Genomic DNA, 25,033 nt, shown 5'->3' on the forward strand with positions numbered 1-25,033 from the left:
ACATTAAAAGGCTCTCTACGGTTAGGGCGTGACAGTGTAGGCCAGTGACAGCATCTCAATTGAATCCATTTAAATTCAGGCTGTAACATAACAAAATGTGGATAAAGTCAAGGGGTGTGAATACTTTTTGAAGGCATAGGGTGCCTTTGGGATGCAGCCTATGTGTTCCATGTATACCTGTGAGGAGAAAGGGTCTTTACAGAACATTTCACATTTTAGCGGATGCTCTTATCCAAAGCCATTTTCAGTAGTGAGTGCATACATTTTCATACTGGTCCCCAGTGGGAATCAATCCCACAACCCTGGCATTGCAAGCACCATTTTCTGCCAACTGAGCCACACAGGACCATACCTGGACTATTACTAAGTCAACAGTGCCAACATCTCTTGAATAAAATATAGATTAAAACAAACATGACAAGTGGCAGTGACAGACTTTTAATTTTGTTGGATGTTTTGTGTTCATTTCTGCTTTGAATGACTATTTGCTTGCTGAGAAAGCTTTGAAATGCATCAGTGAGCAGCCTGGAGCAATCCAGTACTTCAAGATGATAAATGATATGATCAATATAAAAAAAGTGCACTTCTATCCTACAATATAATGAATGATATGAGATTCTCTGACCAAGATGGCCGTCATTTTAGTCATGTTGCCGGGATGTCAATGTTCATTTTAGTGTTCTATTTAATTCCATGATGCTAGCATTTCATGATACTATTGAAGTATTCAAGGATGCATTAGATTGGGGTGATACAGCCACAAGAAAAACTGTCAAATCAAAAACACTCTGAAGTCATCATTTGGAGGTTTTTAAGTCTTTTATTAACATACATCAGCACTTAGCATGTCACAAAAGATCTTGTGCTTATTTAAAAAACAGAGCGTGTGAGAAGCGGATGGAAAAGAGGGAGATAAGAGATAAATAAAATATATTTGAAATGAAAAGAGAGAGATAAGACAAGGAACAGCTAAGCCTTGCTTTGGGGCAAAGAGGGGTAGTAGTAGAGTAGTAGAGTAGTAGTATAGTAGTAGTAGTCTCCTAGTAGTGTGATTGGGAGAGAATAATAATTACTACCCAGGAGGTTATCAGGGTGAAGAAGTATATATTGAAATCATGTAGAAAAGGGTGTCAGTTACTGCTAAAGATGCGGGTTGGTCGGCTCTTACTAAGCATTATTTGATTCTCATATACAGAAAAAGGCTGGTAGGGATATGGAATCACATTTCATATTTCGCTTCAAAGAAACTTCATTTAAACATCTCATTCAATCCCACAACAAGCCTAAATTCAAAGTGCCATAATCATAAGGGCCACAATGACAAAGTGTTAGACGTTCATTAGTTGTAGTTGTGTATTTCTAAAAAACAAACGCTATTTACAGGACAAAATACTAGATTGGTTTATTTTCTTATTGCTTGTTGGTTCCCACTCAGAATTCTGTGGTAAGAGCACATAGCTATAACAACATATACCTGCTATAGAACTGTTCTATATCTATGGGTAAGAATGCCTGGATTGATATAGAATCAGATCTAAGGAGTGGCATCTCAGGAATGAAACTATAACCGTGAACAGTAATGATAAGAAACCTCCTGTAGATCAAATAAAGGAAGACTGGTCTATAAGCCATGTGGAGAGGGTTACATAAAGAAGCTAGAACCTGTTTCTAAACATTAGAGCAATAATAGCGTTTAAAACCAGGCTTGATGATCAAAAGCATTTAGAAGGGCTCCTGGCAAAACGAATCCACCGGAATGGTTCTCATTTAGACTGTTAACAGTGAAATCAGAACCGAGAGAACTGGGTGAGAGAATGAGATCTGTGCAAAAATAACACAGAGGTAGTCCAACAGTAGAATTACAATAGTACACAAAACGGTGCTGAGGCCATCTAGGGACGTGCATGTGAACAACATCATTTTAAAAGAAGGACGAGGAAAATAAATACACATGGAAAGCAAAAGGGTGCATTTGTGTCATCTACTGCAAAGAAGGTGTAGTGTTACAAAGCAGAGACTACTGTAGCAGCTCTAGAACCACCTTAGCACAAGACACACTGTTCCGTTCATAGTGCCACAATGTGTGACGAACGTCCTCATTCCCATCTAAGTGCTCTAGATACAGTCATTGCCTAGTTAACACTGAAGACAAAACAAGAGACTACCGCTATTGCCATGATTCAAAGATCCTGAATGTCAATTTATAGAACACTTCTATAAATAGGTAGAAAAATCATACTTATTTTCCCCATGTCAGATTTTCTGCTGGGAGAGATGCCAACCAACACAACGATAACAAACTACAATAGATATTCCGTTTCAAAGTGACGTGGTACAGCACAAAACAAGTATTTCGTTATACCTCCCTTGTGTGTATCAGGGTCTTACTATGGGGTAGTACAACGGTACTGCTATCCCAGCCTGTAGTCTGATGTCTGCCACGCCTTCATCTGCCCCCCCCCCCATTGCCCCATGGACAAACTGAAACATCAAAGACTACAGGATTACACGAGGCACCACTCCTCTCTGATCCCACTCTCCCTCCTTCCCACCAGGCACCACTCCTCTCTGATCCCACTCTCCCTCCTTCCCACCAGGCACCACTCCTCTCTGATCCCACTCTCCCTCCTTCCCACCAGGCACCACTCCTCTCTGATCCCACTCTCCCTCCTTCCCACCAGGCACCACTCCTCTCTGATCCCACTCTCCCTCCTTCCCACCAGGCACCACTCCTCTCTGATCCCACTCTACCTCCTTCCCACCAGGCACCACTCCTCTCTGATCCCACTCTCCCTCCTTCCCACCAGGCACCACTCCCTCTTTTATCCCACTCTGCCTCCTTCCCACCAGGCACCACTCCCTCTTTTATCCCACTCTCCCTCCTTCCCACCAGGCACCACTCCCTCTTTTATCCCACTCTCCCTCCTTCCCACCAGGCACCACTCCCTCTTTTATCCCCAACTACTGTAGCTACCCAGAACAAGGGAGAATGGAGGGGGAGGGTTGCTATACATTCTAATAGGCTACCTGACTGGTACAGGGTGTTTAGTCTGCTGTATTCCCCACTCCCCACTATTTACTCCGCATAGCAAAAAAAACATTAAAAAGAAAACCCAAAACCAAAGAGCTTATTATTAACCCATTAGCATCTTTAACAATAACTCAAAAACCTTTTCTGTGGCTAACATCAGTTTTTTCCCCCTTCTAGAACATTTTACATTTTTTTTTAATGCAAGACTTGTTGTTGTTACTACTTTTTAAAAAGTCTGTTTCGTTGTTGATGATGCGTTGTTTCTGCTTCCCACCGCCGGGCCGGACTACTTCGCCATGGTCTAGTCGCTGTCTTCCATTACAGGGTCTGTGTCCCAGCATGTGATGTCGATCTCTGTACACACGCACAGGGCATAGATAAACATCCAGAAATACAAAAACAAACACACACACAAACTTTCATCTTTTTATCCAGGGTGTCTTACAATATGTCAAATAAATGGGCAGAAACAACCACATACTATAACAATCAGCATCATAAGTCAGACTGTCTTCAAAAATAAGTGTGATAGCAGTTCTTGAATAAAATAGTAACAACAACATGATTAGCCAAGCTGGTGATTGTTAAGGTACCATTTCTAAAGGGTTTATAAAGAGTTTATAATGATGTCGTTAATAGTTATTAAATTACTTGTAAATGCACTATAAACCATTAATTAATGGATTATAACGCATAGTGCGATGTTGACCATTGGTCTGAAAACCAACCTTTTCTGTTCCTGGGACAGAGCACTAATGCATCACACCCAAGAGGGAGAAAATAACATTTTGTCCAACCATTGAAAATGAGGCTGCATGATTATACACAAGGGTGCATATTATACGTGCATTTGTAAATGGATAATAACAGAAGGTAAATATTGGCACTGACCAGTTAATTGCTCTATTTAGACCAAAGCGATATAAGCGTTTATTAATGGTTTATAATGCATTTAGAAATGATTAAATAACCCTCAATTATCTAATTATAAACTATTCAAACACTTTACAAATTGTACCTTATTTTACAGTGTTACTACTTTTTGATATATTGATGTATTTCCAACAGACTAATCCTCACAGCTTTCAGGAAAAAAGGTTATTTGATGTTTAATCCTGACATGACGTGCTTTCTCTCTCTCTCTCTCGCTTTCTCTCTCTCTCTCACTCTCCTTCTCTCACCTGGTGGCTTGTTATAAAACACTGACGTTGGGGTCATTTTAGCAGAGCATTTCTCCTCCTCCTGCGATTGGCTGAAGTAACCCTTGTTCGCCTGCACAGACAGGCAGGAAGGCAGGCAGGCAGAAACATTAGTAACAGTATTGTTTCTATGCATGCAGACATATAGACACACTATGCTCCTGCTGCAGTGCCTTCAGAAAGTAATCACACCTTTTGACTTTTTTAAACATTTTGTTGTGTTACAAAATGGGATTACAATAATTTAATTGTAATATTTAGTCAACAATCTACACAATACTCTAATTTCAAAGTAGAATAAATATATATATATATATTATTTGGATTAAAATAAAATAAAACACTAATATATCTTCATTTGAAAAGTATTCAACCCCCGAGTCAATACATGTTAGAATCATCTTTGGCAGTGATTACAGCTGATTACAGTCTTTCTGGGTAAGTCTCTAAGAGCTTTTCACACGTGGATCGTACAATATTTACACATTATTCTTAAAAAATGTCTTCAAGCTCTGTCAAGTTGGTTATTGATCACTGCTAAACAGCCATTTTCAAGTCTTTCCATTTTCAAGACAATTTAAGTCAAAGGTGTAACTAAGCCACAAGGAAACATACAATGTTGTCTTGGTAAGAAACTACAGTTGCTTAGCAGACTGTATATTTGGCCTTGTGTTTTAGGAAATTATCCTGCTGAAAGCTGAATTTGTCTACCAGTATCTGTTGGAAAGCAGACTGAAACAGGTTTTCCTCTAGTATTTTGCCTGTGCTTAGCTCTATTCGGTTTATTTTTATCCTAAAAAACTCCCTAGTCCTTGCCGATGACGAGCATACCCATAACATAATGCAGCCATCACCATGCTTGAAAATATGAAGAGGCGTACTCAGCGATGTGTTGTGTTGGATTTGCCCCAAACATAACACCTTTATCCAGTAATTGTGTTTTTTATCTTTGCCACATTTTTGCAGTATTACTTTTGTGTCTCATTGCAAACCACATGCATGTTTTGGAATATTTTTTATTTATGTACAGGCTTCCTTGTTTTCACTCTGTTATTTATGTTAGTATTGTGGTGTGACTACAATGTTGTTGATCCATCCCCAGTTATCTCCTATCACAGCCATTAAACTGTTTTAAAATCCCCATTAGCCTCATGATGAAATCCCTGAGCGGTTTCCTTCCTCTCTGGCAACTGCGTTGGGAAGGGCACCCGTATCTTTGCAGTGACTGGATGTATTGATACACCATCCATTACTAACTGCACCATGCTCAAAGGGATATTCAATGTGTGCTCTTTCTCTTTGCGAACCATTGGAAAACCTCCCTGGTCTTTGTGGTTGAATCTCTGCTTAAGATTCACTGCTCGACTGAGGGACCTTACAGATAACTCACCCCTGCATATTGACTGGGTTCCGGTACCCACTGTACATAGCCTCGTTATTGTTATGTAAATGTATTGTGTTACTTTTTGATTTATTTGACTTTATTTAGTAAATATTTTATGAACTCTATTTCTTGAACTGCATTGTTGGTTAAGGGCTTGTAAGTCAGCATTTCACTGTAAGGTCTACACTTCATTTTATACGGCGCATGTGACATTTTTGTTTTTATTTGTATGTGTAGGGTACAAATGTGGTGTACTCATTTAAAAATCATATTAAACACTATTATTGCACACAGAGTGATTCCATGCAACTTTGTATGTGACTTGTTAAGCACATTTATACTCTTGAACTTATTTAAGCTTGCCATAACAAAAGGTTTTAATAGTTATTGACTGAAGACATTTTTTATTCATTTGTAAACATTTAAAAAAACTCAATTCTACTTTGACATTATGGGGTGTTGTGTGTAGATCACAAAAATCTCAATTTGATCCATTTTAAATTCAGTCTTTAAAGACATCAACATGTGGAAAAAGTCAAGGGGTGTGAATACTTTCTGAAGGTACTGTCTATCACCGAGCCACTCTGTCCAAACAAATACTACATGTACAGTACAGTCAAGGTTATCTGGGGGCAATTTGTACCACAGATCATTCAGTACTATACTATCTGTTTATGGGTTGTTCATCTTTGTTCCAGATCAGGAACACAGAACAAACTTCCATCCTCTCTCTCCCAGGTGGCACCCACTAGTACTGATGTAGAATATTTTATTTATCTGTTATTTTACCAGGTAAGTTGACTGAGAACACATTCTCATCTGCAGCAACGACCTGGGGAATAGTTATAGGGGAGAGGAGGAATGAGCCAATTGTAAACTGGGGATTATTCGGTGACCGTGATGGTTTGAGGACAAGATTGGGAATTTAGCCAGGACACCGGGGTTAACACCCCTACTCTTACAATAAGTGCCATGGGATCTTTAATGACCTCAGAGAGTCAGGACACCCGTTTAACGTCCCATCCAAAAGACGGCACCCTGCACAGGGCAGTGTCAGTGGCAGTGGACATTTTTTAGACAAGAGGAAAGAGTGCCTCCTACTGGCCCTCCAACACCACTTCCAGCAGCATCTGTTCTCCCATCCAGGAACTGACCAGGACCAACCCTGCTTAGCTTCAGAAGCAAGCCAGCGGAGGTATGCATTCACTGCCATCTTGTGGCACATAATATAATACTTATTTTTATAAGGAATGATACAATACAGATAGTGCAGACAACATACCTTTGTTGTTGTGCAGCTGAGAAATTACATGCTGTATTGCTGTATTGGCAAAACGTCAACTTAATGGCATAAGTATAAGGGCAACTCCATGCATGTAAAGTACTGCCAAGTAATTTTGCTCAATATACTGTAATATGAGATAACATGACTACTGCTCCTCTCCTGACCTGAGTCCCTTCTTTGAGCAGGGTCTCCCCGTTGGTCATCAGCTGAGTATCATCTGAAGCGTGCTGCAGTGCTTGCTGGTAGCTCAGGGTCATATCGTGGGTCCCGGCCACATCCACTAGGCTGGAGGGCTCTTCCTCGACCCCCTCGGGACCTCCCGGGCAGAATGGTACATCCCCCATCTCGTCAAAGCTCAGCAGGGGCTGGGCTTGCCCTCCAGGGTGTGGGGCCTGAGAGGGGGCGATGCCAGTGGCAGGGCTGCTGTCCCATAGCTCCACCAGGGGGTCTGCGGTGGTGGGGGCAGGCAGAGGCCTGAAGCCTGAGAAGGGGTCATAGTCGTCCGGGGTTGAGGATGGGGTTTTGGAGTCTGTGCGGGTCTGGGGTGCCACGCTCTGAATGGGCTTGGTGGGGGTGGAGTCCTGGACCGGGCCTGGCTGTTGCTTGGGCTCACCTGGAGGGAAGGAAGGTAGAGAGAGAGGGAGGGAGGGGGACTGTTATTGATAACAGTCAAAACTTGTTATCAATAAGCCCTGATAGGACACAAAGCGAAACAGTCAGATCATCAGTATGCCCTGTCATTCTAGTCACACAGTTCCCAGATAATAAACTCCACTTGCACATCATTGCAGCAATAGAAAGACCACACTGTTTATTGATGCTCTTACAGTATACCTACAGTCCAAGATCTCTTAGGTCCACAACATGAATTACAGCTTTAACTTCAGAGACCACATGGACTCCTACGCAGTGATACCCTTGTGTTGTGTTCCTGTTACACTCATTGGTGTTCAGGTGGTGTACTTTAACACTGTCCACAGTACCAGAGTGCCACTGGAGACTAGAGACATGAGCAAGGGAAGCCCAGCCATCTGTGAAGGCAAATTAGCCCTGGGAAAATACACACAGTACCAGAGTGCCACTGGAGACTAGAGACATGAGCAGGGGAAGCCCAGCCATCTGTGAAGGCAAATTAGGCCTGGGAAAATACACACAGTCCCAGGGTGTGTGTCTGTGCATGCGTGTCACTGGCGTAGCACACACCGCCGCAGCCCACACACGACAGGGGACCAATGATCTTTGGGGGCACCCAACCCCCAAATGTTACATTTAATGGTGAATAACAATCTAACACAGGATGCAGTCGAAATAGCAATAGCCTTCAATTCCTACTTTATTGGCTACCCTCCACTGGTTTCTTGGGCTCGGTGCTAGTAAATTACGCTCAACCTGTCTTCATCATAAGGGAGGTTTCTGAGTCAAAGGTGAACAAGGTGATTAGCTCACTAAAGAACTCTAAAGCCAAAGATGTGTTTGGGCTGGACTCTACCTTTCTTAAAAACTACAAAGTGTCACTCATTGGCCCCATTACTAAGGTCACCAACACATCTATTGGTCTCGGGTGTTTCCAAGGGTATGGAAGTCGGCCATAATAACGGCCATCTTTAAATCAGGCGACCCTGCTGACGTGAGTAACTACAGGCCCATTAGTATACTACCTGTGGTGTCAAAGGTTGTTGAAAAGTGTGTAGCAGAACAACTGATTGCCTACCTCAACAACAGCCCCTTCACATTACACTCCATGCAGTTTGGCTTCAGAGCGAAACACTCCACAGAAACGGCCAACTGTTTTCTTCTGGAAAATGTGTCTAAGATGGACAAAGGGGGCGTTGTTGGGGCTGTGTTTCTGTGTTTCTGGACCTAAGGAAGGCTTTTGATACTGTTAACCATGAGATTCTCATCATAAAATTGTCCAAGTTCAACTTTTCCCCGATGCCTTGAGATGGATGAAATCATACCTTGAAGGCAGAACTCAGTGTGTCAGAGTGAGCAATGAGCTGTCGCCCACTCTTAGCTATGATGTGGGCGTGCCCCAAGGGTCAATACTGTTCAGCCTGTACATTAATGATCTGCCTTCTGTCTGTACTGTGTCTGAAGTTTAAATGTATGCAAATGATACAGTGATATATGTGCATGCAAAAAGCAAACAACAAGCTGCACAAGAACTCACTACTGTAATGGTCCAGGTTACAAAGTGGCTCAGTGACTCGTGTTTGCATCTCAATGTGAAAAAAACTGTTTGCATGTTCTTCACAAAGAGGGCAACAGATGCTACTGAGCCAGAAGTCTATGTGTCAGGGGAGAAGCTCCAGGTGGTATATGATTTTAAGTACCTTGGCATCATACTTGATTCCAACCTCTCTTTTAAAAAGCATGTGAAAAAGGTCATTTAGAAAACCAAATTCAACCTAGCTAATTTACGATTTATACAAAATTGTTTGACTACAGAGGAAGCAAAACTGTATTTCAAATCTATGATACTCCCCCACTTAACATACAGCTTGACTAGTTGGGACCAAGCTTGCTGTACAACATAAAAAACGATTCAGTCTGTCTACAAACAGGCTCTCAAAGTGCTTGATAGGAAGTCCAATAGCCATCATCACTGTTACATCCTCAGAAAGCATGAGCTCCCGAGTTGGGAAAATCTTGTGCAATACACCGACGCATGTCTTCAAGATCCTAAATGGCCTGGCTCCCCCTCCACTCAGTATTTTTGTTAAACAGAAAACCCAAACATATGGCAGCAGATCCATTAAGGAAAAGCACCTTTAGTAAATCCGCTTTCTCTGTGAGAGCTTCCCATGTCTGGAATACACTGCCATCAGACACACATAACTGCACCACCTATCACACTTTCACAAAATGTATGAATACATGGCTAAAGGTTAATCAGATTTGTGATCATAATCCCTAGCTGTCTATTGCTGCTTTCCATGTTGTCTGTTGTCTGTAGCTTGTGAGGTGTGGAAACACTTTGTTGCTTTTATGAATTTTGTCTTGCTGCTTTTTGTTCTATGTTGCTCTGTCTGTATGCTATGTCTTGCTTGTCCTATGTTGCTCTGCCTGTATGCTATGTCTTGCTTGTCCTATGTTGCTCTGCATGTGCTCACTGCTCAATGATTGTCTATATTGTAATTGTTTTTAATAACCTGCCCAGGGACTGTGGTTGAAAATTAGCTGGCTAAAACTGGCACTATTACTGAAACATGAATTAATGTGCACTGTCCCTGTAAAAATAAAATAAACTCAAATAAACTCAATTTCATTTTAGAGTCCTAAAGCAACTGAGGAAAAACTAAATTGCTACTGTGTGTACAGTGGCTTGTGAAAGTATTCACCCCCTTGGCATTTTTCCTATTTTGTTGCCTTACAACCTGGATTTAAAATAATTTTTTTAGGGGGGTTTGTATCATTTGATTTATACAACATGCCTACCACTTTGAAGATATTTTTACATATTTTTTTTATTACATATTTTTTATTGTGAAACAAACAAGAAATAAGACAAAAAACAGAACACTTGAGTGTGCATAACTATTCACCCCCCCAAAGTCAATACTTTGTAGAGCCACCTTTTACAGCAATTACAGCTGAAGTCTCTTGGGGTATGTCTCTATAAGCTTGGCACATCTAGCCACTGGGATTGTTTCCCATTCTTCAAGGCAAAACTGCTCCAGCTCATTCAAGTTGGATGGGTTCCGCTGGTGAACAGCAATCTTTAAGTCATATCACAGATTCTCAATTGGATTGAGGTCTGCGCTTTGACTAGGCCATTCCAAGACATTTAAATGTTTTCCCCTTAAACCACTCGAGTGTTGCTTTAGCAGTATGCTTAGGGTCACTGTCCTGCTGGAAGGTGAACCTCCGTCCCAGTCTCAAATCTCTGGAAGACTGTGACAGGTTTCCTTCAAGAATTTCCCTGTATTTAGCGCCATCCATCATTCCTTCAATTCTGACCACTTTCCCAGTCCCTGCCGATGAAAAACATGGTTTTGGTGTCCTCGGGATGATGAAAGGTGTTGGGTTTGCGCCAGACATAGCGTTTTCCTTGATGGCCAAAAAGCTCAATTTTAGTCTCATATGACGAGTGTACCTTCTTCCATATGTTTGGGGAGTCTCTCACTTGGATCTTGGCAAACACCAAACATGTTTGCTTATTTTTTTCTTTAAGCAATGGCTTTTTTCTGGCCACTCTTCCATAAAGCCCAGTGCTGTGGAGTGTACGGCTTAAAGTGGTCCTGTGGACAGATACAATTGAAGTCGGAAGTTTACATACACTTAGGTTAAATGTCAGGAATATGTGAAAAACTGAGTTTAAATGTATTTGGCTAAGGTGTATGTAAACTTCCGACTTCAACTGTACGCCAATCTCCACTGTGGAGCTTTGCAGCTCCTTCAGGGTTATCTTTAGCCTCTTTGTTGTCTCTCTGATTAATGTCTGTGAGTTTTGATGGGCAGCCCTCTCTTGGCAGGTTTGTTGTGTTGCCATATTCTTTCCATGTTTTAATAATGGATTCAAATGGTGCTCCGTGGGATGTTCAAAGTTTCTGATATTTTTTTGTAACCCAACCCTGATCTGTACTTCTCCACAACTTTGTCCCTGACCTGTTTGGAGAGCTCCTTGGTCTTCATGGTGCCGCTTGCTTGGTGGTGCCCCTTGCTTAGTGGTGTTGCAGACTCTGGGGCCTTTCAGAACAGGTGAGATCATGTGACAGATCATGTGACACTTAGATTGCACACAGCTGGAATTTATTTAGCTAATGATGTGACTTCTGAAGTTAATTGGTTGCACCGGATCTTATTTAGGGGCTTCATAGCAAAGGGGATGAATACATATGCACACACCAATTTCCCCTTTTTTACATGTTTTATTTATTTAAAAAAAAAGTTATTTCTTTTCATTTCACTTCACCAATTTTGACTATTTTGTGTATGTCCATTACATGAAATCCAAATAAAAATCCATTTAAATTACAGGTTGTAATGCAACAAATTAGGAAAAACGGCAAATGGGGATGAATACTTTTGCAAAGCACTGTACCACCTGAATGAAGAAGAAAATGTTATATTTTTGTCAACTCCGTAAAACATCCACTAGTTCCGATTTTTGTCTAACATCAGCTTCATCAGAGTGCTTAAAGATCTGATAGAATTGTTGTTTTTATTGTGGATTTTCACATCAATAATTTTCCATATTTTACAAATGTTTGTATTGAACTATTATTTTTATAGGCAAAAATATATCTGTTTTGAGTATCTGTGGTCAACTCTGTCATTGATGGAGTCAAAATTGTTTGGTTAATAAAAAATAAAAATGTAATCACTGTTCTGCAACATATGCTTATTTTTTGGTGTGTATTTGCTGTGCTTTTTAAACGTTTTTTTAAAGTTCTAAATCTAGAAAAAAAAACGTGCCAAAAATGCTAATGAAATTTGCCCTGGAGCATTTTATAGTGCTATAAACAAAACAAAAGAAGTTTGGAGATTTGTATTACATATTTGAATAATCTAATGTTAGAATTAAGGCCTTTAAATACTTGTTGGACAATAATTGTAAAAATGAAATGCCTTTTATGGTGTCTAATGGAGTTGACATGAATCCAGTTTGTGAAATGTTTTTAATTAGAATGTTTTTCCTTTACATGGTGTAATAGCTGTAAAGGAACGCGTGAATGTGTGTGCCCGCTGTCTTTGTTTGTCTGGGATGAATGATATCCAACAGAGTAAGGGCTCTCAATGACTTTCAATGCTAACATTAGCCATGTACAAAGTAGCCTATAGCAACATTATCAAACAAAATTCAAGGATTTAAGTCCTCGTAAATTCCTCAGGCTTACCCCAGTATAACCCAACTCTGCCTAATCTTACCCCACTCGTTCCGGCTGTCATCCTCCGCCTCCTGGATGGGTGTGGTGACTATTTTGGGGATTGGCGTTGAGGACGTTCCCATACTGTGATCTAAGCTCCCTTCATCATCGCCATCTGGAGGAATATCAGAAAGTGTACACCATAACAACTTCAAACCATCACCACCAAACATCAACATCGCACAATCATATCAATCCCAATCAAAATGCCACCAAACAATGAAATCACTAACAGAATGAAAATACTGTACCACCCAACAATCAAATCAGCAACACATTCAAAATGTTACCAAACACAGACAAAATGCCACCACAAAATCACATGAACACAATTAAAATAACACCATTGGTCACAATGAGCAGTCAGGCTAGCCTGAACACTGCGTTCAATTTCAACCACAATTGCGTGGTTATTTGTTTTCAGGATTGACTTGAATGGTGCAACAGCAACTGTGGCAGAGCATTTCTGCTAAAGCTCAAATGTAGCTGGGGATGAGATCATGTGACGTAACATCACTGGTGATGGTGAAGCGTGGGTCCTTTCCATCAGGCATTCCAGCAAATACACTGGCCAAAAGTATGCGGACACGTGTTCGTCGAACATCTCATTCCAAAATCATGGGCATTAATATGGAGTTGGTCCCCCCTTTCCTGCTATAACAGCCTCCACTCTCCTGGGAAGGCTTTTCACTAGATATTGGAAAATGTCTGTGGGGACTTGCTTCCATTAAGCCACAAGAGCATTAGTGAGGTCGGGCACTGATGTTGGGCGATTAGGCCTGGCTCGCAGTCGAAGTTCCAATTCATCCCAAAGGTGTTTGATGGGGTTGAGGTCAGGGCTCTGTGGAGGCCAGTCAAGTTCTACCACACCGATCTCAACAAACCATTTCTGTATGGACCTCACTTTGTGCACGGGGGCATTGTCATGCTGAAACAGGAAAGGGCCTTCCCCAAACTGTTGCCACAAAGTTGGACTGCCAGATGGTGAAGTGTGATTCATCACTCCAGAGAACACATTTCCACAGCCCCAGAGTCCAATGGCGGCGAGCTTTTCACCACTCCAGCAGACTGTTGGGACTGCGCATGGTGATCTTAGTCTTGTGTGTGGCTGCACGGCCATGGAAACCCATTTCATGAAGCTCCCGACGAACAGTTTTTGTGCTGACGTTGCTTCCAGAGGCAGTTTGGTACTCGGTAGTGAGTGTTGTAACCGAAGACAGGTGATTTTTATGCAATACACACTTCAGCAATCGGCGGTCCTGTTCTGCGAGCTTGTGTGGTCTACCACTTTCTCCTAGACGTTTCCACTTCACAATGACTGCACTTACAGTTGACCGGGGCAGCTCTAGCAGGGCAGGAATTTGACAAACTGACTTGTTGGAAAGGTGGCATCCTATGACAGTGCAACGTTGAAAGTCACTGAGTTCTTCAGGAAGGACATTCTACTGCCAATGTTTGTCTTTGGAGTTTGCATGGCTGTGTGCTCGATTTTATACACCTGTCAGCAATGGGTGTGGCTGAAATAGCTGAATCCACTCATTTGAAGGGGTGTCCACATACTTTTGTATATATAGTGTAGAAGTAACACAGTAGAGCAGTAGCAGCAGTAGTGTCAATCCCATGCATGAGCTGCAGCAACAGTACTCCATATGGGCTATATCAGCTCTCCACTACAATACAGTACATGGACTTCAATAAGTACTGTAGCTAGAAGTTGCCCCTAACCACTGATACAGGATCAGATATCCAATGATTATGGTTAGGAATGGTAAAGTGATCTGATCTGAGATTTGTGGTTAGGGGAATCTTCAGCACCTCAAGCAATACTACCCTCTGATAAAGATCTTCACGGTGATGCTGTTTGTCTTTAAACAGTGAATTCACTTTTGGGAGCAGCAATACTCAGTGCAGGATTCCTTTCTTTTGATTGACTGATTTAATCAGTCAAGACATATAAACATATAAACTGCCCCAGTATACATTTTGGGTGTGTGTAAAGTCCATTAAAAGCTGATGATTCTCTGCTGTCTGTATGTACTTTGCAAAGAATGAGGGCACATCTGGATGAGAAACAAAGAATATCCAACTAATAAACCCCGGCAAACACATTATACAGGCTGATACAACAAACACAATTCCCTTCAATTCAATTCAATTAGGACCAGAAACTACAAACACAATAACAGAACATGCTCTAGTAATTACTAAGAGCCAAGGCATGAACAAGCAAACCAACAATAATGACCAACATCACTGACTGGAAACAACAGGACATAGAGATGAATGACCCTATGTGAATGCTCATTATATATATTGACAGCAGCATCTTGCTTGGGTGGACTTGCCATTTCCTTTCAAATCGAGGGCTCTTTAAATACAAAAGAGAATAGAGGAGGATAGAATATTTCCTCGTCCTCATCAACGCTGAACCATTTATAAACAGTTTCAATTTAAGGGGTCAATACACTGAGGTGAAAAGGTCATGATGGTGGTATAGGAATCAATTTTCATTTCAACTCATTTCATGACTTAGCTGATGGATGGAACTACTAGGACCTGGTTGGATCTAGTAGGAGCTGGTTAGAACTAGCTGGAACTGGTTAGAACTGGTTGGCCACCCTTACATAGACACAGACACAACATTAGGAAACAATTACAGTACAATTTTTGGTACAATACTCTACATAGGTCAGGGGTAACATCCATTTACTGCATGGACACACAGGGCCCACAGGGTACGCAACACAGTTCCTGAGACCACGGGCAGCTCGATAACGACGGAGCACACACTCACAGGTCATTCGTCAGGAGGTACGCAAGGTGAGTGTGCGGACGGAGAAACGGGGCAGGGATGATGGGTAGATGGGGGTAAATGTGGATACGCAGTAAGATTGGCAAAACAAATAATGGAGCATGGAACCTATGCAGGTTTCTATTATTCTCCTCCATTTCTCCTTCAAGGGAAAACCTGCCCTATAGGGTTCACTAGGACTTTTCCCCTAACCATCATACCCTCATCCCCACAACCCTGGATAAAAGATCAGTCAGATAAATATGGTGACCGAGAGGGATCATGGAGTAAACATCATTGGCATGTGGAAGACTGAAGGCGGTTGACAAGATAGTGTGTTAGTAAGTTAGGGTAGTTAGTACACAGATGAATTTGTAAAAGGAGATATAAGAGGCACTAAGTAGTAGGCAGAACTAAGGGTCATGATCAACTCCGCTCTTTGATATAAGCTGCCATCATCAGCAAGACAACTAAAAGCAAACTGCATCAGAGTGAGCGTAGAGAGAGAGAGGCCAAACCAGGAGAGTGCTGACTGACTGAGACACAGCCTTTAGTGGAGAACAGGATGTGTCATCACACCAGAAGTGCTTTTAGCACACTGCACAGCCACCCATCTCCTACAGACAGTACCAATCTGGTCTACTTTACCATGGAGATATCTAATTCAGGCTCTACAAGGACTCACAATAAAATAGAGCACGTCAAGCCCAGGTTAGCTAACAGTAGGTAGCCACAGTTGTGCTCTGAGCTAGTGGGGGGTAGGTGGTATGGTGCAGGAGAGGGGGCTGAGTTTGTTACAGCAGCTTCAGGGTATGATTTGGGGTGACAGGGGGCGTGTCCTCTACTGTGGTAATGTGAGGGTGGGGGGGCCTCCCTGCTCCTCCTCCTGTCCAGTACCTACCGGGTGCAGTGGGCTGCAGCCTTGCGTGAGGTGGGGTGCGGAGGGGGGGCGGACTGGGCTCGCTGGGACTGTGCTGCTGCTTCAAAAACGGGCTGTCCAAACGACCTGGTAACGGGCTGTCCAAACGGCCTGACAAGAGACAGGGCCCAGGGTGGTGACACACATACACACATACAGACGTGGGGAGGACAGGGAAAGACGAGAGAGGGAGAGAGTGATAGAGGGACACAGAGAAAAGAGAGACAGGGGAGAGTAGAAGGAATACAGGAAGGAGAAAGTCAAGATAAAACGAGGCAAGGCCCAGGAGGATCCCCGGTGAGAAGTGAAGGGTTGTGGGAGGATGGGTATGGTCCCATAGAAACCCAATAGTGAGGACAGAATAGAAGAGAAGAGACGCTCAAGAGAGGATCCAAAGAACAGAGGGAGACACCGGACGAATAAAACGGATGGATGGATGAATGGAGAGATGGATGACAAGACAAATGGATGCACAACCATGAATCAAATGAAAGAGACATATAAAGAAGAGGGAGAGTCGTTAGTGTGGTAATGCCACTGTGGACAAAGCAGGCAGTAGTAGAAGCACGGCACCAAGCTCATTAACGATGGAGGAAGGAACATGGATTCAGTTCAGTATGTTAAGATGGAATGAACACAGAGACTTTCTCCAATAGTGAAAATATCCTGTTGCTTCAAGACAAAAACAGATATTGTTTCAGAGAGATTCTTTGGGTTTGCAGGTGGAGAGGAGAGACAGTGTGTTGTCTTGTTCAGAGACCCTCACTGAGTCAGGCACTTGTTCCAATCTCCATCCACTCCAACTGGCTCCTTGGTACCACTTGTTTTCCGTATCTATGTAGCCTGCAAGGGATAACTGCTACAGCAGTCCATCTTCATCTTCCTCTGTCTTCAACTGGATTACTTCTCATCTTAGTCTGAATTCTACTCCAACTGTTCTCCTGCCTTCCAGATCTCTGTGGTATACCCAGGTGTCTAGGTCCAACAGGCTCTGTCCACTCATACACAGTGATGACAGACACACTGGTGACATACAGTAGAGTACAGGGACTGAGGCCTGTGAGGAGGTGAATGACAGGACAAATGGTGGTCAGGTGACCCAAACCCTCCCTCTCTTCCTCCCTCCCTCCTTCCATCTCCTCCGTCTTCCTGGTCTTACCGGTCCTGTGGCTAGAGACAGGGGAGATGTCCAAACCAGTAGCCACAGCCTTCTCCTTCTGCTTAAAGAACTCCCTGGGGTTGTCCGCCCGCTGGGCAATGAGGGCTTTCGCCTCCTGTCAACAAATATACATACAGTACAACGTTAGACACATAGAGCACCCCCCCCCCCCACACACACACACACACACAAGATACTCATCGCACATAGGTAATACACTCACACCACAAATGCACGTAGGAGCACACACACTCAGACAGAATTGACCTTACACACAGAGAGCCAGAGACAAATATCCCAGTGTAGCCTGACTGGTCCCACTAACACAGATCCAAAGCCCAGGAGTGCTACTGTCACAATGACACATATATACAGGTCAGGAGTCTGGGCTACACTCTACTTTACTCTCTCAGTCTCAGCCTACTAACACTAGAGAGGCACAGAATAGGATATACAGAGTTGATTTTCCCCCCATTGGGACTGATAGTCTGAAACCCACCTCCACTTCAGACTCCTTCTCCTTCTCCAGGTCCTCATAGCTAGGTTCTGCTGTCTGCAGAGAGAGAGAGAGAGATGGGTACAAGGAAACAGCCTACAAAGTAAGTCCATTCTCACAGCATGGCAGCCATTACAAAATCACAGAAGTTCAAGCTGGCATTTTCAAAGTGATCTGAAAGCAGAAGTATTGTTTTTGAAGGAAGTAAGAGTCTTAAAATAACGATGGCTCTTGTGGAATGGTAAAAGGAAGGAGAGAAGTGAAAACATTGTACGGTCCAATATCTGGAGAATAAATCTTCTTGTGTCATGTCGTGCCAGGGCTGAAATTATTAATGTTGATGCTACTATTGAATTAAAGTTGGATTTTTAAAAACAGGATAATGAAATAGAACTCTTGTTTCTTAATATTTCTTCCCAGACAATATCAATGATGCATTATGACTAGTCTTGAAATTAGATCAGAAATGTTCTCTAAAAGCAGACTGCCTCTTTCAGTGGTGGCAAGACCCTCTTTGACATGGAACAGAGAATACACATAATGCTCTGGCGCACACACACACACACACACACACACACTTACTACGAGGGGCTGGTTCCGTGTCCTCTCTTTGGCCTCCTCTTCCTCCTGTATCTTCTTTCTGCTCCACACACACAGAGTTACCACATGGACCAAGCACCAGAGTTTCCGTGATACAACACACTACCCATAAGTCAGTGCGGCCCACCTGTGTTCCTCGATCTGCCTCTCCCTCTCGCGGTACCTCTTCTCTCTATCCTCCTGCTCTTTCCTTTCCAGCTCCATCCTCTCCTCCTCAAAGCGTTGCCTCTCCTCCGCAACCTTCTTCCTCTCCTCCTCCTTTCTCAACTCTTCCTCACGCTGGTACACACAAAAGACAGAAATATATTTAAACATTTGTTCAATACTTCAATAACCAATTAGTCACAACATAAAACATCAATGACTAAAATGCGAAACAGAACATCTGGCTTTGGTCCTTCTATTGAGCAAAATCAACACAAACTAACATGTAGAGGGCAAAGCCGCCCGCTCACAATGATTCAAATTCAAATAACCTCAAGGACAGAGAGCAGTGGATGTCATATCTCATTTGAGTCTGTCTCATTGGCTTGTGGCGTTGCTTCTGGAAGACGGGGGACATTTTTTCACTTTGTTTAGATCCTACTCCTACACACTCCAATTGAAACCACTATTCATGCTATCATTCCTAATCTGAGGAAAAGGTAGAGAAAACAGATAATAGTGCTGCTCTTCTTGTCTCCAGAGTCCTTGTCCCAGTCACACCCCCCCGCCCTCCATCACTTCTTTCCTCCCTCCTGACGTTAGCGGGAATCATGTTTATTCCTACCTTGGCTTGTTCCCAGAATTCCTCTCTATTGATCTTCTTCATCTCAATCTCTGCGTTGGTTTTGGTGTACACGGTGCCCTGGACATCCGCACAATAGGGAGAGAGGAAAGGAGAGAGGAGAGAGGAAGGGGAAGTGGTTGGTTACAACCATTAGTCAGAGAACCATGGCACACACACACACACACACACACACACACACACACACACACACACAGCTCAGGGTCAGCGTCTGCTATAGTACAATTACTGTGCCCTCCAAATCCTATTGCACCACACCACCCGTAACCAACAGGGTCAGACTAGACATATAGTGTCATATTTCTGTTCGACACACAATTACCGTATCACTTATTGTGCACCATTGCCTGGATATGATTTATATGGAGTTATATAACTTTAACTTCTATATTATGAACAGCTTGTACTTGAACCCTTTAGGTGCGGGCCTTAAAGATAGATATTATCTACAAGGTAGCCTGTTCAAAAGTGCCAGTGTGACATTGTAAAACCCTGAGACGCAATACATTTTGTTAGTTTGTTAATCTACAGTACATATCATTCTTTAAACTCAAGGAATTTACCTCAGCTTAATGTCATCATGTTTTGGTAGCACTGTAGACTGTAGACACTGTAGACGATCCATCAGAATGTAATGTACCTTTAGCGCAGCGGCTAGCCTAACGTCCTGGTTCAGTTGTGTCCAGATAGGCAGAGAGAGAATGAGGAAGGAGCCTGCTAGCTGTCCAGCTGAGAGACTCATTTCTTATGGACCATCTGATACATAGTAAGGCCCATTGTTGAAGTTCCTAAACATTAACAATGCCTCGCTCTCAGAGGGCCTCTCCAATGCTCTCTCTCTTTCTCTCTCTCCCCCTCTCTTGTCCTTTCCCTTTATCGCTGTCTCTCTCTCCCTCTGTCGTCTCTCTCTCCCTCTCTCTCCTCTAAAACAGTAACATGACTGTGGCCTTGTGTCACACATCACACTAATAGAGAGCTCATTCACAGACTACTTGTTTTGACCTATGTCGTAACACCCCCTCCTCTCCTGCCAGGCTCCATCTCGCTGTCCCTTTAACCCCTCTCTCAAGGCATCTCTCTATCCCTCCACCTCCCTCTCCGTCATTGTATCCCTTCTCTGGTTCCATCTCTCTACTCCTTCCAATCCCCTCTCTCCATCTTATCCTCCATCTCTCCCCCTCCACCTCACACCCCCCCCATCTCTTCCATCCCTCCCCCATCTGCCCCCTCTCTCTTACCACTCCATCCTCTCCATTCTCCTCCTCTCTGGTTCTCAGCCGGCTGAGGACGGGGCTGGCTACCGAAGCCATCCCATTTGTCAGTCTCTGTCCAATGGCAGATGGTTCGATGTCCTCCATGGTGCTGGCGTTGATGATGACGTTGACTCCCTGCGGGCAAAAACGCACCTTCAATGGAAGTATACTTTTCCCCTTTAAATGGCTTGTGTGAGATGGTATCTCACGGTAAAAGGAGCAGGCTCTTAGAGGTTCTGTGGAGGTTATATTTGTGTCAGACTGCAGGGCACATGGAGCACAAGCCTCCTCAGACTACTTTTGATTGGGGCAATGTGCACACACATCACTCACTAGCTTTAGACCCACAGAACACATGGCTGGAAAGAGAAAAGTGGTTATGTCATGTTCAGAGAGGAGGGAGGGGAAGAAAGAGAGAGAGCGACAGGAAGGAAGAGAGAGAGGGACAGGAAGGAAGAGAGAGAGAGAGGGACAGGAAGGAAGAGAGAGAGAGGGAGAGGAAGGACGAGAGAGAGGGACAGGAAGGAAGAGAGAGAGGGACAGGAAGGAAGAGAGAGAGAGGGACAGGAAGGAAGAGAGAGAGGGACAGGAAGGAAGAGAGAGAGAGAGGGACAGGAAGGAAGAGAGAGAGGGAGAGGAAGGACAAGAGAGAGAGAGAGGAAGGGAGAGAGTGACAGGAAGGAAGAGAGAGAGGGACAGGAAGGAAGAGAGAGAGGAACAAGAAGGAAGAGAGAGAGGGACAGGAAGTAAGAGAGAGACGGACAGGAAGGAAGAGAGTGAGGGACAGGAAGGAAGAGAGCGAGAGGGACAGGAAGGAAGAGAGAGAGGGAGAGGAAGGACGAGAGAGAGGGACAGGAAGGAAGAGAGAGAGGGACAGGAAGGAAGAGAGAGAGAGGGACAGGAAGGAAGAGAGAGAGGGACAGGAAGGAAGGAAGAGAGAGAGAGAGGGACAGGAAGGAAGAGAGAGAGGGAGAGGAAGGACGAGAGAGAGGGACAGGAAGGAAGAGAGAGAGGGACAGGAAGGAAGAGAGAGAGAGGGACAGGGAGGAAAGAGAGAGAGAGGGACAGGAAGGAAGAGAGAGAGGGACAGGAAGGAAGAGAGAGAGGGACAGGAAGGAAGAGAGAGAGGGACAGGAAGGAAGAGAGAGAGGGACAGGAAGGAAGAGAGAGAGAGGGACAGGAAGGAAGAGAGAGAGGGAGAGGAAGGACGAGAGAGAGAGACAGGAAGGAAGAGAGAGAGGGACAGGAAGAAAGAGAGAGAGGGACAGGAAGGAAGAGAGAGAGGGACAAGAAGGAAGAGAGAGAGGGACAGGAAGTAAGAGAGAGAGGGACAGGAAGGAAGAGAGAGAGGGACAGGAAGGAAGAGAGCGAGAGGGACAGGAAGGAAGAGAGAGAGGGAGAGGAAGGACGAGAGAGGAACAGGAAGGAAGAGAGAGAGGGACAGGAAGGAAGAAAGAGAGAGGGACAGAGGAAGAGAGAGAGGGACAGGAAGGAAGAGAGAGAGAGAGGGACAGGAAGGAAGAAAGAGACGGAGAGGAAGTAAGAGAGAGAGAGAGGGACAGGAAGGAAGAGAGAGAGGGAGAGGAAGGACGAGAGAGAGGGACAGGAAGGAAGAGAGAGAGGGACAGGACGGAAGAGAGAGAGAGAGGGACAGGAAGGAAGAGAGAGAGGGACAGGAAGGAAGAGAGAGAGGGACAGGAAGGAAGAGAGAGAGGGACAGGAAGGAAGAGAGAGAGGGACAGGAAGGAAGAGAGAGAGGGACAGGAAGGAAGAGAGAGAGAGGGACAGGAAGGAAGAGAGAGAGGGAGAGGAAGGGCGAGAGAGAGAGACAGGAAGGAAGAGAGAGAGGGACAGGAAGAAAGAGAGAGAGGGACAGGAAGGAAGAGAGAGAGGGACAAGAAGGAAGAGAGAGAGGGACAGGAAGTAAGAGAGAGAGGGACAGGAAGGAAGAGAGAGAGGGACAGGAAGGAAGAGAGCGAGAGGGACAGGAAGGAAGAGAGAGAGGGAGAGGAAGGACGAGAGAGAGGGACAGGAAGGAAGAGAGAGAGGGACAGGAAGGAAGAGAGAGAGAGGGACAGGAAGGAAGAGAGAGAGTGACAGGAAGGAAGAGAGAGAGAGAGGGACAGGAAGGAAGAGAGAGAGGGGAGAGGAAGTAAGAGAGAGACGGACAGGAAGGAAGAGAGAGAGAGACAGGAGGAAGAGAGAGAGGGACAGGAAGGAAGAGAGAGAGGGAGAGGAAGGACGAGAGAGAGGGACAGAAATGGAAGAGAGAGAGGGACAGGAAGGAAGAGAGAGAGAGGGACAGGAAGGAAGAGAGAGAGGGACAGGAAGGAAGAGAGAGAGAGAGGGACAGGAAGGAAGAGAGAGAGGGAGAGGAAGTAAGAGAGAGACGGACAGGAAGGAAGAGAGAGAGGGACAGGAAGGAAGAGAGCGAGAGGGACAGGAAGGAAGAGAGAGAGGGACAGGAAGGAAGAGAGAGAGAGGGACAGGAAGGAAAGAGAGAGAGGGAGAGGAAGGACGAGAGAGAGAGACAGGAGGAAGAGAGAGAGGGACAGGAAGAAAGAGAGAGAGGGACAGGAAGGAAGAGAGAGAGGGACAAGAAGGAAGAGAGAGAGGGACAGTGAAGTAAGAGAGAGAGGGACAGGAAGGAAGAGAGAGAGGGACAGGAAGGAAGAGAGCGAGAGGGACAGGAAGGAAGAGAGAGAGGGAGAGGAAGGACGAGAGAGAGGAACAGGAAGGAAGAGAGAGAGGGACAGGAAGGAAGAAAGAGAGAGGGACAGGAAGGAAGAGAGAGAGGGACAGGAAGGAAGAGAGAGAGAGAGGGACAGGAAGGAAGAAAGAGACGGAGAGGAAGTAAGAGAGAGAAGAGGGACAGGAGGAAGAGAGAGAGGGAGAGGAAGGACGAGAGAGAGGGAACAGGAAGGAAGAGAGAGAGGGACAGGACGGAAGAGAGAGAGAGAGGGACAGGAAGGAAGAGAGAGAGGGACAGGAAGGAAGAGAGAGAGGGACAGGAAGGAAGAGAGATGAGGGACAGGAAGGAAGAGAGAGAGGGACAGGAAGGAAGAGAGAGAGGGACAGGAAGGAAGAGAGTAGAGAGGGACAGGAAGGAAGAGAGAGAGGGAGAGGAAGGGAGGAGAGAGAGAGCAGGAAGGAAGAGAGAGAGGGACAGGAAGAAAGAGAGAGAGGGACAGGAAGGAAGAGAGAGAGGGACAAGAAGGAAGAGAGAGAGGGACAGGAAGTAAGAGAGAGAGGGACAGGAAGGAAGAGAGAGAGGGACAGGAAGGAAGAGAGCGAGAGGGACAGGAAGGAAGAGAGAGGGAGAGGAAGGACGAGAGAGGGACAGGAAGGAAGAGGAGAGGGGACAGGAAGGAAGAGAGAGAGGGACAGGAAGGAAGAGAGAGAGTGACAGGAAGGAAGAGAGAGAGAGAGGGACAGGAAGGAAGAGAGAGAGGGAGAGGAAGTAAGAGAGAGACGGACAGGAAGGAAGAGAGAGAGAGACAGGAAGGAAGAGAGAGAGGGACAGGAAGGAAGAGAGAGAGGGAGAGGAAGGACGAGAGAGAGGGACAGAAATGGAAGAGAGAGAGGGACAGGAAGGAAGAGAGAGAGGGACAGGAAGGAAGAGAGAGAGGGACAGGAAGGAAGAGAGAGAGAGAGGGACAGGAAGGAAGAGAGAGAGAGGGAGAGGAAGTAAGAGAGAGAGGGACAGGAAGGAAGAGAGAGAGGGACAGGAAGGAAGAGAGCGAGAGGGACAGGAAGGAAGAGAGAGAGGGACAAGAAGGAAGAGAGAGAGGGACAGGAAGGAAGAGAGCGAGAGGGACAGGAAGGAAGAGAGAGGAGGGGAGGAAGGACGAGAGAGAGGACAGGGAAGGAAGAGAGAGAGTCGACAGGAAGGAAGGAGAGAGAGAGGGACAGGAAGGAAGAGAGAGAGAGAGGGAAGGAAGAAGAGAGAGAGGGAGAGGAAGGAAGAGGAGAGGGACAGGAAGGAAGAGGAGAGAGGGGACAGGAAGGAGAGAGAGAGGGACAGGAAGGAAGAGAGAGAGGGACAGGAAGGAAGAGAGAGAGGGACAGAAATGGAAGAGAGAGAGGGACAGGAAGGAAGAGAGAGGGACAGACAGATGGCCTAAAGGGATGCGAGAGAGAGAAGAGAGAGAGAGGGACAGGAAGGAGAGAGAGAGGGAGAGGAAGGACGAGAGAAATGGACAGGAAGGAAGAGAGAGAGGGACAGGAAGGAAGAGAGAGAGGGACAGGAAGGAAGAGAG

General features: G+C 44.7%; 1 protein-coding gene across 4 annotated transcripts in view; it reads right to left on the minus strand.

Moving 5' to 3' along the window:
• Positions 1 to 800: 800 nt before the first annotated feature.
• Positions 801 to 25,033, minus strand: part of LOC109873431 (drebrin-like) — a 116,220-nt gene continuing 91,987 nt past the window's right edge. For 2 of the 4 annotated variants that reach the window (XM_031808499.1, XM_020465082.2), the window contains exons 5-15: positions 20,760 to 20,909; positions 19,504 to 19,581; positions 18,862 to 19,013; positions 18,717 to 18,774; positions 18,138 to 18,191; positions 17,639 to 17,753; positions 16,462 to 16,590; positions 12,771 to 12,884; positions 7,064 to 7,512; positions 4,213 to 4,303; positions 801 to 3,385 (exon numbers count right to left, since the gene is read on the minus strand). In XM_031808499.1, the coding sequence (XP_031664359.1) occupies positions 3,333 to 3,385; positions 4,213 to 4,303; positions 7,064 to 7,512; positions 12,771 to 12,884; positions 16,462 to 16,590; positions 17,639 to 17,753; positions 18,138 to 18,191; positions 18,717 to 18,774; positions 18,862 to 19,013; positions 19,504 to 19,581; positions 20,760 to 20,909 (1,443 nt within the window). In that variant the 3' untranslated portion in view covers positions 801 to 3,332. The remainder of the gene's footprint in view (positions 3,386 to 4,212; positions 4,304 to 7,063; positions 7,513 to 12,770; positions 12,885 to 16,461; positions 16,591 to 17,638; positions 17,754 to 18,137; positions 18,192 to 18,716; positions 18,775 to 18,861; positions 19,014 to 19,503; positions 19,582 to 20,759; positions 20,910 to 25,033) is intronic. The other 2 variants (XM_031808501.1, XM_031808500.1) reach the window with 1 other exon arrangement.

The sequence above is a fragment of the Oncorhynchus kisutch genome, linkage group LG28, assembly GCF_002021735.2.
Source record: "Oncorhynchus kisutch isolate 150728-3 linkage group LG28, Okis_V2, whole genome shotgun sequence".
Lineage (NCBI taxonomy): Eukaryota > Metazoa > Chordata > Actinopteri > Salmoniformes > Salmonidae > Oncorhynchus > Oncorhynchus kisutch.